This window comes from Poecilia reticulata, chromosome 21 (genome assembly GCF_904066995.2).
Source record: "Poecilia reticulata chromosome 21, P_reticulata-male-v2, whole genome shotgun sequence".
NCBI classification, from domain to species: domain Eukaryota; kingdom Metazoa; phylum Chordata; class Actinopteri; order Cyprinodontiformes; family Poeciliidae; genus Poecilia; species Poecilia reticulata.
In genome coordinates, this window is record NC_088850.1 from 2,405,182 (window position 1) to 2,420,694 (window position 15,513).

The 15,513-nt window shown below is 36.7% G+C and overlaps 2 protein-coding genes across 3 annotated transcripts; both read left to right on the forward strand.

Annotated features, from left to right (window-relative positions):
• The first annotated feature begins 401 nt into the window (after positions 1–401).
• On the forward strand, positions 402–5,310 carry LOC145549767 (uncharacterized). Its single transcript, XM_081602539.1, has 3 exons — positions 402–975; positions 1,401–1,541; positions 2,795–5,310. Exons 2-3 carry the CDS (start codon positions 1,478–1,480, stop codon positions 4,495–4,497), a joined length of 1,767 nt encoding a protein of 588 aa, XP_081458665.1. The 5' UTR covers positions 402–975; positions 1,401–1,477; the 3' UTR covers positions 4,498–5,310.
• A 5,553-nt stretch (positions 5,311–10,863) lies between these two features.
• LOC145549737 (uncharacterized) lies at positions 10,864–15,513 on the forward strand. 2 transcript variants are annotated; one of them, XM_081602452.1, is made up of 4 exons: positions 10,864–11,230; positions 11,333–11,425; positions 11,853–11,993; positions 13,241–15,513. In XM_081602452.1, the coding sequence occupies exons 3-4, from the start codon at positions 11,930–11,932 to the stop codon at positions 15,109–15,111; spliced, it is 1,935 nt and encodes a 644-aa protein (XP_081458578.1). In that variant the 5' UTR covers positions 10,864–11,230; positions 11,333–11,425; positions 11,853–11,929; the 3' UTR covers positions 15,112–15,513. The 2 variants fall into 2 exon arrangements, with proteins under 2 accessions (XP_081458578.1, XP_081458579.1); XM_081602453.1 differs by lacking the exon at positions 10,864–11,230 and having other exon boundaries at positions 11,239–11,425.

Genomic DNA, 15,513 nt, shown 5'->3' on the forward strand with positions numbered 1-15,513 from the left:
TTTTCTTAAAACCATGTTTCTGCTCCAAATTTAGTCTTTGTTGGTAATGTAGTGCATCGAAAGGAATTCTGGTTTTTGAAAATTCATTGGAATAAACAATCCAAACAAAGGTTAAATTGTGTTTTTATTACACCATTCTATGCGTAAAGAAATATTTCTAAAATAATTACGGCTCAAAATTATTCACACTTCTGATTAATACTAGATTTAAATTGATCTTTATTGTTACCACATGTTTTTCTGATCAGAAGTAGGAATATAAAATGTTGCTTTTACAATATACACCTAATTTAAAATTTATTATTGAAATGCTGTTGAAAACAGAGAATGTAGATTGGATTTTTATTCTTAAGAAATTCCTCTTGTCATTTGAAATGAACTGCTCTGTTGAATAAAAATAACTAAGTATGCAAAAGGTATGGATACTTTTACGTCTAAATATTTATGAAAAAAATATTTTCTCAAAAACTTAAGATATACAACATATAGACATTTGTAATACTTATATGTGAGAGAAAAGTTTTTTGTACTTGTTTCAATATCTAACACTGACAGTCCTAACCAAATTTAAATAGTTTTCGCTCTGACAATAGAATAAAATCGCCAATTTTACCTGCACTCCTCACCAGTAGGTGGCGGCACCGGAAGGCTTATTTTTTTGCCAACCCGCAAAAACCGCAAGAGGAAGAAGAAACTGAATAATAGGATTTCCTGTTTCTCCATCTTGGGTCGTGCGGGGACAACGCGTGCTGGTTTTCATGATTAGATGATAATTTTATGGTAAAAGAAACTGTAAATATTGTCATAGTTTGTTGAAATATGTTTGTACCTTCGCGGTAAAGTGTTGAGCAGGCAGTATTTTAACAGGATGGTGTGTTTCAGAAACGGATGGTGAAGAAGAGCTGAGTGCGGCGCAGAGCGGCCATTTCCTGCTGAGGATCAGTTGTGGGATCATCTGTGAACTCCAGCGTCCTGGTGAGCTGAAATATTGCTGTGGAATTAAAACTTTGATGAAATAATGCATGAAGTTCTTCCACACGCTTTAAATTACTGCTTTTGTCTAAATCAGCTCTTTGGATGTTGCTTGTAGGGGTCAGAGGCCACTGCTATGTTTATGTCATTTATTTAGTCATTTTTCAGTTTTAATTATTAGTTTTACTTATTCTGTAAGCTTTGAACATTTTTTCTTTGGTTACCAAACTTTAGCCGATGTCTCTATTCTGTTTGTTGAACTAAAGTAAAAAGTACAATACTGCACATTAAGAAACCCAACTATTGTCCTGTGAGAATAACTGGGACCAACTAAAGATCCTAATAGATGAGTTATAGAATCAGATTATATTTTACAATGATTTGTAGCTTTTTAACATGGTTCATTTTGTGGTTCCTGTCTCTCTCAGCTGGGCCCACAAGTTGACCTCACCACCAGTTGACCAATCGCTCTGGTTGTGAAGAGGAGCGGTCTCCATTAGAAGAAATGGAGCATCGAGGCAAAACGCTGGAGGCTGATTTCAACCCCAAAGTCCTGCTGCATAGATTAGGTCTGTATGTTTTCTTATCAGTAATTGTTCAGGAGCAGCTTTCTGAGGTTTATCTTCTTAACAGAAAGTTGAGAAAATGTTTGTCTTTGTTAGCAGATTAGCTTTCTATCTGATGGAAGAGTGACTGAATCCCAACGCAAATATACGTTTCCAATTTGATTCATCATTGAAACATTCAGCTTTTCTGCTGCTCTTGGTTCAGTTGAGCTCTGGTTCCTAAAGCCATTGAAGATTATGTTCAGGTCTTTGGCTTTCTTTTTCTAGATAACTCTCATCATTTAGGCTTGAAGTCGGTTATCTTTCTGATCTTCACCCAGATTGAACAAACTGTTCAAATGATGGTTGGAGTCAGACCCTCTTCCTCATTAGCTCTGAAACTGGGTATAGAGGCACTTTGGTCTGGGAAGTCTGCATTCAATCACAACAACGTAAAGAACCATGTAAGAATTATTATGATTTTAATATTCTAATATCAAAAGTAAAAAATTTAGACTATTTTTCTCAAAATTTTGACTTTTGATCTCAGAAGATTAAAGCCAGAATAGTTTTTTGTTTTTCCACCGACCACAAAACTGCTAAACTAAATCAATGTGAAATTATGTTCAGGTTTATTTAACTGTTAAAAAGTTATCCATTGAGTGCAGAGGAAACTATTTTTTCACATTTTAGAGGTTTATTAATGGATTTTATAAACATGTTTTACCACATCCAGCTCTTTGAGGACATTCATAATTTTGATTAGACCCAAAATAGAAATGAATTTGATGCCCTTAGTTTATTTTAATAATTTCTGGGACAATTATGTACCTAGCAAATTGTATTACAGTGACAGACCCGTTTGAGTTTTACATTAAGCTTGTATACGCTAAACAAGTGGTGTGACTTTTATACCTAACAAATACTGTGGTGCAGTTTTGTCCAAAAATGAGCCACATAGATGGTTTATATAAATGCTGCTAGAGGTGAAGCTGCTGCAAGGAGGCAGGGACTGTGTGATTGTTCGGCTCTCCCAGCTCAGTTCAGTGCTTCAACTTTAAACTGGTCTTTGTTATCACTGTTGCTGGCGAAGAGATGCTATCAAAAACAGGCTTAAAATGCTGATTTCTGGTGGGGTGTTGCCTCAGAGCGAACAAAATGGCAGTTCGATCTGAAGTCTAAAATTTACGTAGGATGGTTTTTAACTCAAGTAATGATGTGAATATAAAGCTGCAGTGGTTTCTTATGTTTGTAATTTGCTTCATTGGTTCCTGCAGATGCTCAGCAGATGTTGCTGCTTAAAGAAGATGCTCCAGAAGAACATGGTCCAGGTTTTAACTTACAAGGTCCAGAGTCTCTCCCACCAACCATGAATGAGGATGATGAAGAGTTTCTCCCATCATCTCGCCTTCATCGGCACCACATGCAAGACAGAGAGTTACCAGAAGATCACCGTGAAGCAGCAGAATCTATCAAGACTCGATATCATGGAGATTATTCCAACTCATCAGAGACTGAACTCATTGAGGAGGAGGAAGAAGCTGATGTAAATAATGTTCACTTTCAACTTGGACAATTGCCAGATTACAGACCAAATAGTAAGTACAGGGCAAATGACAGAAAGGTGAGCAATTCCACTAAAGGTTCTCCAAACTCTGAGGATAAAATTAAAACCTTTACTTCAAAGAAAACCCCAGACTCAATGAGGAAAGTTCAGGTTGAAATGAAGTTTATTTGTGATGACTATGGTGAAATATGTAATAGAAATCCAACATCAAAAGGACATGCGAGAACCATAGCAGGACGTGAACATCTCTGTAAATTGTGTGGACACACATTTAGCAACAGAAGTACCTTAGACACACACATGAGAATCCATACAGGAGAGAAACCTTTCAGTTGTGATCTTTGTGGATACAAATGTAGTGTAAAATCAAGTTTAAATAGACACATGAGAATCCACACAGAGGATAAACCTTTCAGTTGTGATCTTTGTGGATACAGATGTAGCCAGAAATCAAGTTTAAATAGACACATGAGAATCCACACAGAGGATAAACCTTTCAGTTGTGATCCTTGTGGATACAGATGTAGCCAGAAATACAATTTAAATGTACACATGAGAATCCACACAGAGGATAAACCTTTCAGTTGTAATCTTTGTGGATACAGATGTAGCAGAAAATCAAGTTTAAATGTACACATGAGAATCCACACAGAGGATAAACCTTTCAGTTGTGATCTTTGTGGATACAGATGTAGTCAGATATCATATTTAAAGGTACACATGAGAATCCACACAGAGGAAAAACCTTTCAGTTGTGGTCTTTGTGGATACAGATGTAGCCAGCAATCGTATTTAAATGTACACATGAGAATCCACACAGGGGAAAAACCTTTCAGTTGTGATCTTTGTGGATACAGATGTAGCAGAAAATCAAGTTTAAATAGACACATGAGAATCCACACAGAGGATAAACCTTTCAGTTGTGATCTTTGTGGATACAGATGTAGCCAAAAATCAAGTTTAAGTGAACACATGAGAATCCACACAGGAGAGAAACCTTTCAGTTGTGATCTTTGTGGATACAGATGTAGCAGAAAATCAAGTTTAAATGTACACATGAGAATCCACACAGAGGAAAAACCTTTCAGTTGTGATCTTTGTGGATACAGATGTAGCCAGCAATCGTATTTAAATGTACACATGAGAATCCACACAGAGGAAAAACCTTTCAGTTGTGATCTTTGTGGATACAGATGTAGCCAGCAATCGTATTTAAATGTACACATGAGAATCCACACAGGGGAAAAACCTTTCAGTTGTGATCTTTGTGGATACAGATGTAGCCAGCAATCGCATTTAAATAGGCACATGAGAATCCACACAGAGGAAAAACCTTTCAGTTGTGATCTTTGTGGATACAGATGTAGCCAGAAATCAAGTTTAAGTGAACACATGAGAATCCACACAGGATAAACATTTCAGTTGTTAACTTTCTGGACCTGGATGTATCCAGAAACCAATTTTAAACACATGAGAATCCACTAAAGTTAAACATTCTAGTTGTGATATTTTAGGGACAGGAAATGAGGACAAATCCTATTACAAATGGAAATCACATTTAAGTGAGATTTACGTTTCTCTGTTTTTATTTTAGGGTCTGTTTCTAGTGAGTCTCTGTGCTGTCCTGATTTTCCCCTTGATTGTTCCCAGGTGTGTCTCGTTCCCTGATTACTCTCTGTGTATTTAATGACACCTGTGTTCCTTGTCGGGTGCTGGTCGTTTGTCTCATTGAGTGTAGAGTTATCTTGTAGTCTGGCTGTAGTTTTTTCCTGTTGGTTTTTCCTATTGCTACCAGTTGTCAAGCCTTAGCCTTCCACTCTCGCTCTGCTGCCAGGATTTTTGCATTTTTTTCTTGTGGATTATTGCCATTAAAATCACCTTTCCTTCACTTCAACCTGGGTCTCAGCGTCTGCCTCACCACTTCCAAAACACACTTCATGACAGGAATACTGTAAGGAAAAACAAAGTTACTCAGCTGTGAATGTTGAACTCTATGAAACACTTATGACAATGGAAACTGATTTAAAATGGTATTTTTGTAGAGTTTATTGTGGAGATTTTCTGTGCTTTTAAGACAACTTTTGCATTTAGGTACGTTTCTCTTCCACTAATGGTTTTATTTGATTTCTATAAGCATTTTATTGAATACACTAGGCATTTTCTGTTGTATTGCTGGAAATGTGATTTCTCACCGAGTTAATACTAATAAATCATTTCTTTACTGCATTTTTGTTATTGCTGTAGATACAGCTGTGCCACAGATGTTCTCTGATCTAAACGGTTTGATTATTCTGCCTGGTATATATGTTAAATAATGTAAAATGACTTAATGCGAGTTTATTTTCATAGGTTTGTTGTGCTTCAGAATATAATCCAGTCAAGCGGTTCTCAACGTGAGCGGTACCGCCCTCCGGGGGGCGTTCAGGGGGCGCTGGGTTTCCTTTGGGGGGCGTTTGGTCGAAGGTAAACTTTACACCTTATAAGCACAACAATACCAGTTTAGACTTTGAGCAACTTTCTAAAATTGTATTTCGTAACATTAAATCATGCTTGGCTGCAACTGTATCAATGGCAGCTCTCCTTCTATTCAGTGTTTGTAGCTTCTTGGTGCAGCTCCGTTCTCCTGCTACTAGTAGCTTCACCGTTTGAAGGCCGCCTGCTTCCATGGAAGGACAACAGAAAATCGCTCTTATGAACATGTAATTACTAAAATCACGATACCCTTACTTCGTATCCCTCTGAAAAATGAATCCATTTAAATAAAGAAATCCCTCCATGGGTAATATCACGATAAAGGGCATTCATTTTATAGCGTTAACATCAGTGCTGTAAGTGGTCCGGTATGAAGCGGGTGTGATGGAACAACACAGCACTTTTAAATTTCAATAATCAGAATACCGAAATTGTTTCCATTGTTTTAAAAGGTTTATGTCAGTCTGCCTTTTCCCCGTCGATAAGTTTCCTGAACGCATCACACCATAGTTAGTTAAAACATAAACAAAAAATGAGACGCACATTGCGCAAAACTTTGAAACGGGAGAAGCGAGACATAAAACGGAGCGACGAACTAGATGTGAATTATGTCATAAAAACAGAGAATCCGACACTGAACAGTGAAAAATCAACACATGATGTGAAACCCATGACGATTAGGCGGCGCAGCAGGTGATGAGTGAAGATTACTGATGGTGAATAAAGGATAAAATAAATCTAGCAACAGGAAAGAAACTAAAGTGGACATAGCAATAATCCAAGAGAGGACAATACTAATCAAAGGAAACTAAATGGAAATGAATGAAGAACAAAATGCAAGAATAAACTATGAAACTAAAGTAAACACGGAGGAATAAACTGGTAGGGCAAGACCTTTTGCTCAATAATTAATACAGAGGACTGTATGGCAAGAATAAACAAGACACTATTTCCAGATAAAAGGTGAAATAACATTGATGAAGTGCCATGGGTTTGTTGAGACCATATCTAGTACTGAGAATAATTATCTTCCAGACCATAACAGTAAATAACTGATCACTTATTTATGTTTTTAATTAGATTTGATACATTTATTTCTTCAATATTATTTTTCATGTCAGTGTTGTCATGAGGCTGATGACTCCATGACACTTTCAATTTGACTCATTAGGATTTGATTTAGAACCAGATTTATTCTTTGTAATTTCTGTCCAGTAAAACTATTAATCTATAAATCAATAGACAGGTTGATTTATAAAGATATAATCCATGTTTCCGTCTCATGGCATTAAAAGGATCTGGAACTTTAATTTTTCCACTGAAACCTCTGGTTTGCACAATAAATGCCATGTGAGTGAAGTTTTATGGATGATACTCTGATGTCCCATTCTCCTGAAGGCAGCACAGAGCTGCACCACCAGAAACCCACAGAAACACTGAAGAGAAGAAGAGCTATGATTAATGTAGATACAGTTCTATCCATGTTTTAATGTTGCAGAGCTCAGTCGTTTTGCAAATAGTTCCAAGTTTAAACTGGCATGTTGAACATCTTTTATCTGCTCGTTTATTTAACAACTAGAAAATGGCAAGAGCAAGAATATTTTTTCCACTGTGATTGGCTGCTGTTTGGCCTACCAATTTTAACTTGAATGTTTATTGCATTTTTCGTAGACGCCTGTGAAAATAATTTCTATCCCCATGGCATTTTTGTTCTCGGGAAAATTATTTTTGATGATAAATACAGAAACAAACATAAAAATCAAAACATCTACAACAGTGATGGTATTATTAATAATAAAATTAGAAAATTCCTGCAGAAATTTTACGGGGCATGCCAAAGTGTGCCCGTCGGCTTTAACCCAGCATTATGATGCTAAAAATTTGCATTAATGCTAAAGAAAACTGCAATGTAGTAAAAACCTGTGGAGAGGCAGAAGCATGTTGACTAAGCTGTACTTGTAAGTTTCATTATGTTAAAGTTAATGCATAAGCTAAAATTAGCCAATTTGCTAATGTTAGCCTAAATGCTGGCAGTAGCATGTGGAGCAACACAACCATATTGTTTTAATTTCACTTGCTCCATTCAGTATACTAAGCATGTCTAATTAATAAGAAATTTAGCTAATAGCTAACTTTAGGTGAAAGGCTAGTGCTAAGTCAAGGGCAGTGAAATGCTAATATTTGTGCTAATGTTATCCTGAGGAAAACAAACATAAAAAATGCTAATATTATTGCACCACCATAGGCGGTGCACTAATGTGGGAGGAATATTGAAGCTTTTATTTTGAAATAAAAGCTTCAAAATAAGTAAGCTCCATTTTATATGACCACACTAATTCAACGTGAAACAGTAGTTTGGTTAAAACAGTCATGTAAATCCCTACAGACCAATTGCTTGATGTAAAAATGGTCAAGGCTTTTATTTTGAAAATTTCAGTTAACATCATTTGAAATGGCCACACTAATCCAGTGTGTAACAGTGGTTTGGTAACACCAGTTATATAATGACGAATAGAGCAATTGCACGATGTAAAAATGGTCAAGGCTTTTATTTTGAAATTCTTATTAAGCTTCATTTTAAATGGTCACTCTGATCCAATGTGTAACAGTGGTGGGGTTAAACCTAGCCCTCTGCTTTAACTGGGTGCTTGCCGTAGTTAGAACTACAGAGGTGGCCACGTGTTTGTAGTCTGAATCAGCAGCTGTGGCCTGTGTTCTGTTGCTATGGTGATTAATCCTCTCTGCCAACTGCCAGCCGTGAGAGAGACACACAGGGGGAGACATAATTCTATCTGTTTGAGCCAGCCAGTTTCACTAAAAAAAGCTGTCCGAACAACTCCTTCCTGTTCGGGAACCGTGATACGTATTCGAAAACCGTTTGAAGCGTATGAGAGGGCTATTTGTCGTCTCCGATAGTCCTGCGATTCATATCTCTACCTCACTCATAGTAATAACAGCGATGAGAGAAAAATGGTGTGCGCTGAGCACCTAAATTTTTCAGAAATGTATGGAAAACACTTGAGAGCGTCAGATTTACGCTCTACGATGACTTTGCTCTAAAGCACCTCGAAAGAAAAAAGTAAGCCTTAGAGAAATTTTGAATACATTTTACGGGAGCAGGCATGCGTGTGAATGTCATGACTGACTTCAATATTGATAGAGCCATACCTGTAGGCGTGGCGGTTATTTAAAAATTATTTAGGGGTCCGAAATCCACTTTTTTTCTCACTAACGGAGCGGCAGCTGGTTTCAGGTACACTCTAATTTTATGAAAAATCTAAAACTTTGGGTCGCTTGGAGACAAGATGTGGACAAACTGTACTTGGTATTGACGTACTGTCTTCACTTTAGAAGAGATCACGGACATATCTACAAACTGAAATTTGAATGGCATTTCTACGTGTAACAGGTGGAACCACCAGGGGTCGCTGCCTCCACATCTCAAGCGCCCATAAAAGGGAAGCTGTCGGGACTGGTGGCAGATTGTCAATCTCCTCTGTGTTGGACCAGGTGTGTTGGCCCACGCCTTCCACTGTTTGTCATCAGGTTTGTGTGTGCTTTTTATTGTAAAGACAAAACTCTTTTAATTTGATTTATATCAACTCAGTGTTTGGTGTTCTTTATATAGGGCCACACTACATGTTGTAATTTGACAAGTGCTTTACCTGGGCGTGTGGTTGATCGACGCTGCAGGTAGGCTTTGTTTAATTTTTAATTGAATTGCATGGTTATATTTCAAAGATTTAATAGGCGTTTTGGTAATTTTTGTTTCTTTGTTTTTTGCAGTTGTTGCTGCACCCTGCTGTTCCTTTTGATTTCCTTTTGATTTCCTTTTGATTTCCTTTTTCCATAGTTTTTCATTTATTTTGTATACTTATTGTTTTGCAAATATACATCCTCTTATTTTGTACTAATAAATATTGTCCTTTTTATATTGGTTGTTTTATTGCACAAGTGGTCGTAACATACGTCAATTTATGACGACACAGAAATTCCTCAAAAATAGGGTATTTTAAGTATTTTATTTTTCCTCGCTCCATTGACTTTAATGGGATTTTGGATTTTTTTCATTTTTTGCGAATCATGTCGCCATGGTAACTCCGAATCCCAATAAAAATAATAGCTCCCTCTGCATTAACGGTGACGGAATAAAAATAAATAAATAAAGAAACATTCTATTAGGTGTAGAACAATAGGTGCCTGCCATGCATTGCTATGGCATGCCCCAATAATAGTCAGTGTAAAGTAGCCTACAAATTCTTTGGTGGGGGGCGGTGAGGGACCTGGATAAAGTCTAGGGGGGCACTGGCCCAAAAAAGGTTGAGAAACGTCTAGTCTGTAGATTCTTAAGGATCTAAACTTGGATTAGACCAAACAAGACCAGTACTAAACAAGTACAGGTCACTATTTGCCAATTAAATGCATCTTCATGTAAAAATTCCCCTGCATATTAAATCACCGGAGGCTAATTCAGCTGCACTTTATCTTTAAAATAAAACATGTGTAGCTAGCTGTCAGTGAAATATTGAGAGATTTGGTTGGATCCATTTCAAGCTGCAGTTAGTTACGACTCTTAAAATGTAAATAAATAGAAAATCCTCCTGTTGTTTTCAGCTTTCTAGATGTATTGCAAAAATCTATTTGTATTTGTTTTAATGTCAACTTTTGTAATATTTAATGTAATAAAAAATCCTAATCACTCTGTAAATATAATTAAGTCAAAAACGGTGATTTTCCTATGAAAATGTTCTTTTCAAGTATTCAGGGACTTAGCAGGTAGTCTGCTCTGATCCTTCCTGAAAAGATCATTACTTTGTCACAAGTATCTCAAAATTTCACCTTATCCATTGTGGCTGCTCCTGTCATGGAGCCATACATTTAGAAGAGCTGAAAGTTTTCTTAAAACCATGTTTCTGCTCCAAATTTAGTCTTTGTTGGTAATGTAGTGCATCGAAAGGAATTCTGGTTTTTGAAAATTCATTGGAATAAACAATCCAAACAAAAGTTAAATTGTGTTTTTATTACACCATTCTATGCGTAAAGAAATATTTCTAAAATAATTACGGCTCAAAATTATTCACACTTCTGATTAATACTAGATTTAAATTGATCTTTTATTGTTACCACATGTTTTTCTGATCAGAAGTAGGAATATAAAATGTTGCTTTTACAATATACACCTAATTTAAAATTTATTATTGAAATGCTGTTGAAAACAGAAAATGTAGATTGGATTTTTATTCTTAAGGAATTCCTCTTGTCATTTGAAATGAACTGCTCTGTTGAATGAAAATTAAGTATGCAAAAGGTATGGATACTTTTACGTCTAAATATTTATGAAAAAAATATTTTCTCAAAAACTTAAGATATACAACATATAGACATTTGTAATACTTATATGTGAGAGAAAAGTTTTTTGTACTTGTTTCAATATCTAACACTGACAGTCCTAACCAAATTTAAATAGTTTTCGCTCTGACAATAGAATAAAATCGCCAATTTTACCTGCACTCCTCACCAGTAGGTGGCGGCACCGGAAGGCTTATTTTTTTTTTCCAACCCGCAAAAACCGCAAGAGGAAGAAGAAACTGAATAATAGGATTTCCTGTTTCTCCATCTTGGGTCGTGCGGGGACAACGCGTGCTGGTTTTCATGATTAGATGATAATTTTATGGTAAAAGAAACTGTAAATATTGTCATAGTTTGTTGAAATATGTTTGTACCTTCGCAGTAAAGTGTTGAGCAGGCAGTATTTTAACAGGATGGTGTGTTTCAGAAACGGATGGTGAAGAAGAGCCGAGTGCGGCGCAGAGCGGCCATTTCCTGCTGAGGATCAGTTGTGGGATCATCTGTGAACTCCAGCGTCCTGGTGAGCTGAAATATTGCTGTGGAATTAAAACTTTGATGAAATAATGCATGAAGTTCTTCCACACGCTTTAAATTACTGCTTTTGTCTAAATCAGCTCTTTGGATGTTGCTTGTAGGGGTCAGAGGCCACTGCTATGTTTGTTATGTCATTTATTTAGTCATTTTTCAGTTTTAATTATTAGTTTTACTTATTCTGTAAGCTTTAAACATTTTTTCTTTGGTTACCAAACTTTAGCCGATGTCTCTATTCTGTTTGTTGAACTAAAGTAAAAAGTACAATACTGCACATTAAGAAACCTAACTATTGTCCTGTGAGAATAACTGGGACTAACTAAATATCCTAATAGATGAGTTATAGAATCAGATTATATTTTACAATGATTTGTAGCTTTTAACATGGTTCATTGTGTGGTTCCTGTCTCTCTCAGCTGGACCCACAAGTTGAACTCACCACCAGTTGACCAATCGCTCTGGTTGTGAAGAGGAGCGGTCTCCATTAGAAGAAATGGAGCATCGAGGCAAAACGCTGGAGGCTGATTTCAACCCCAAAGTCCTGCTGCATAGATTAGGTCTGTATGTTTTCTTATCAGTAATTGTTCAGGAGCAGCTTTCTGAGGTTTATCTTCTTAACAGAAAATGAGAAAATGTTTGTCTTTGTTAGCAGATTAGCTTTCTATCTGATGGAAGAGTGACTGAATCCCAATGCAAATATACGTTTCCAATTTGATTCATCATCATTCAACTTTTCTGCTGCTCTTGGTTCAGTGGAGCTCTGGTTCCTAAAGCCATTGAAGATTATGTTCAGGTCTTTGGCTTTCTTTTTCTAGATAACTCTTATCATTTAGGCTTGAAGTCGGTTATCTTTCTGATCTTCACCCAGATTGAACAAACTGTTCAAATGATGGTTGGAGTCAGACCCTCTTCCTCATTAGCTCTGAAACTGGGTATAGAGGCACTTTGGTCTGGGAAGTCTGCATTCAATCACAAAAACGTAAAGAACCATGTAAGAATTATTATGATTTTAATCTTCTAATATCAAAAGTAAAAAATTTAGACTGTTTTCTCAAAATTTTGACTTTTGATCTCAGAAGATTAAAGCCAGAATAGTTTTTTGTTTTTCCACCGACGACAAAACTGCTAAACTAAATCAATGTGAAATTATGTTCAGGTTTATTTAACTGTTAAAAAGTTATCCATTGAGTGCAGAGGAAACTATTTATTCACATTTTAGAGGTTTATTAATGGATTTTATAAACATGTTTTACCACATCCAGCTCTTTGAGGACATTCATAATTTTGATTAGACCCAAAATAGAAATTAATTTGATGCCCTCAGTTTATTTTAATCATTTCTGGGAAAATTATGTACCTAGCTAATTGTATTCTAGTGACAGACCCGTTTGGGTTTTACATTAAGCTTGTATACGCTAAACAAGTGGTGTGACTTTTATACTTAACAAATACTGTGATGCAGTTTTGTCCAAAAATGAGCCACATAGCTGGTTTATATAAATGCTGCTAGAGGTGAAGCTGCTGCAAGGAGGCAGGGACTGTGTGATTGTTCGGCTCTCCCAGCTCAGTTCAGTGCTTCAACTTTAAACTGGTCTTTGTTATCACTGTTGCTGGTGAAGAGATGCTATCAAAAACAGGCTTAAAATGCTGATTTCCGGTGGGGGTGTTGCCTCAGAGCGAACAAAATGGCAGTTCGATCTGAAGTCTAAAATTTACGTAGGATGGTTTTTAACTCAAGTAATGATGTGAATATAAAGCTGCAGTGGTTTCTTATGTTTGTCATTTGCTTCATTGGTTCCTGCAGATGCTCAGCAGATGTTGCTGCTTAAAGAAGATGCTCCAGAAGAACATGGTCCAGGTTTTAACTTACAAGGTCCAGAGTCTCTCCCACGAACCATGAATGAGGATGATGAAGAGTTTCTCCCATCATCTCGCCTTAATCGGCACCACATGCAAGACAGAGAGTTACCAGAAGATCACCGTGAAGCAGCAGAACCTATCAAGACTCAATATCATGGAGATTATTCCAACTCATCAGAGACTGAACTCATTGAGGAGGAGGAAGAAGCTGATGTAAATAATGTTCACTTTCAACTTGGACGATTGCCAGATTACAGACCAAATAGTAAGTACAGGGCAAATGACAGAAAGGTGAGCAATTCCCCTAAAGGTTCTCCAAACTTTGAGGATAAAAGGAAACCCTTTACTTCAAAGAAAACCCCAGACTCAATGAGGAAAGTTCAGGTTGAAATGAAGTTTATTTGTGATGACAATGGTGAAATATGTAATAGAAATCCAACATCAAAAGGACATGCGAGAACCATAGCAGGACGTGAACATCTCTGTAAATTGTGTGGACACACATTTAGCAACAGAAGAAACTTGGACACACACATGAGAGTCCATACAGAAGAGAAACCTTTCAGTTGTGATCTTTGTGGATACAGATGTAGCCAGAAGTCATATTTAAAGGTACACATGAGAATCCACACAGAGGATAAACCTTTCAGTTGTGATCTTTGTGGATACAGATGTAGCCAGAAATCAAATTTAAATAGACACATAATAATCCACACAGAGGATAAACCTTTCAGTTGTGATCTTTGTGGATACAGATGTAGCCAGAAATACATTTTAAATGTACACATGAGAATCCACACAGAGGATAAACCTTTCAGTTGTAATCTTTGTGGATACAGATGTAGCAGAAAATCAAGTTTAAGTGGACACATGAGAATCCATACAGGAGAGAAACCTTTCAGTTGTGATCTTTGTGGATACAAATGTAGTGTAAAATCAAGTTTAAATAGACACATGAGAATCCACACAGAGGATAAACCTTTCAGTTGTGATCTTTGTGGATACAGATGTAGCCACAAATCAAATTTAAATGTACACATGAGAATCCACACAGGAGAGAAACCATTCAGTTGTGACCTTTGTGGATACAGATGTAGCAGAAAATCAAGTTTAAGTGGACACATGAGAATCCACACAGAGGATAAACCTTTCAGTTGTGATCTTTGTGGATACAGATGTAGCCACAAATCAAATTTAAATGTACACATGAGAATCCACACAGGAGAGAAACCATTCAGTTGTGACCTTTGTGGATACAGATGTAACAGAAAATCAATTTTAAATGTACACATGAGAATCCACACAGAGGATAAACCTTTCAGTTGTGATCTTTGTGGATACAGATGTAGCCAGAAATCAAGTTTAAATGTACACATGAGAATCCACACAGAGGAAAAACCTTTCAGTTGTGACCTTTGTGGATACAAATGTAGCAGAAAATCAAGTTTAAATGTACACATGAGAATCCACACCCAGGATAAACCTTTCAGTTGTGATCTTTGTGGCTACAAATTTAGCCAGAAATCAAGTTTAAATGTACACATGAGAATCCACACAGAGGAAAAACCTTTCAGTTGTGACCTTTGTGGATACAAATGTAGCAGAAAATCAAATTTAAATTTACACATGAGAATCCACACAGAGGAAAAACCTTTCAGTTGTGACCTTTGTGGATACAGATGTAGCCAGAAATCAAGTTTAAATGTACACATGAGAATCCACACTGAGGAAAAACCTTTCAGTTGTGATCTTTGTGGATACAGATGTAGCAGAAAACAAAATTTAATTCGACACATGAGAATCCACACAGGATAGACATTCTAGTTGTGATATTTTAGGGACAGGAAATGGGGACAAATCTTATTACAAATGGAAGTGCGAGGATTTGAGTTTCTCTGTGTTTATTTTAGGGTCTGTTTCTAGTGAGTCTCTGTGCTGTCCTGATTTCCCCTTGATTGTTTCCAGGTGTGTCTCGTTTCCTGATTACTCTCTGTATATTTAATGACATCTGTGTTCTTTGTTCCTTGTCGGGTCCTGGTCGTTTGTCTCATTGAGTGTAAAGTAATCTTGTAGTCTGGCTGTAGTTTTTTTTCCGTTGGTTTTTCCTGTTGCTACAATTTGTCAAGCCTTAGCCTTCCACTCTCGCTCTGCTGCCAGGATTTTTACATTTTTTTCTTGTGGATTATTGACATTAAAATCACCTTTCCTTCACTTCAA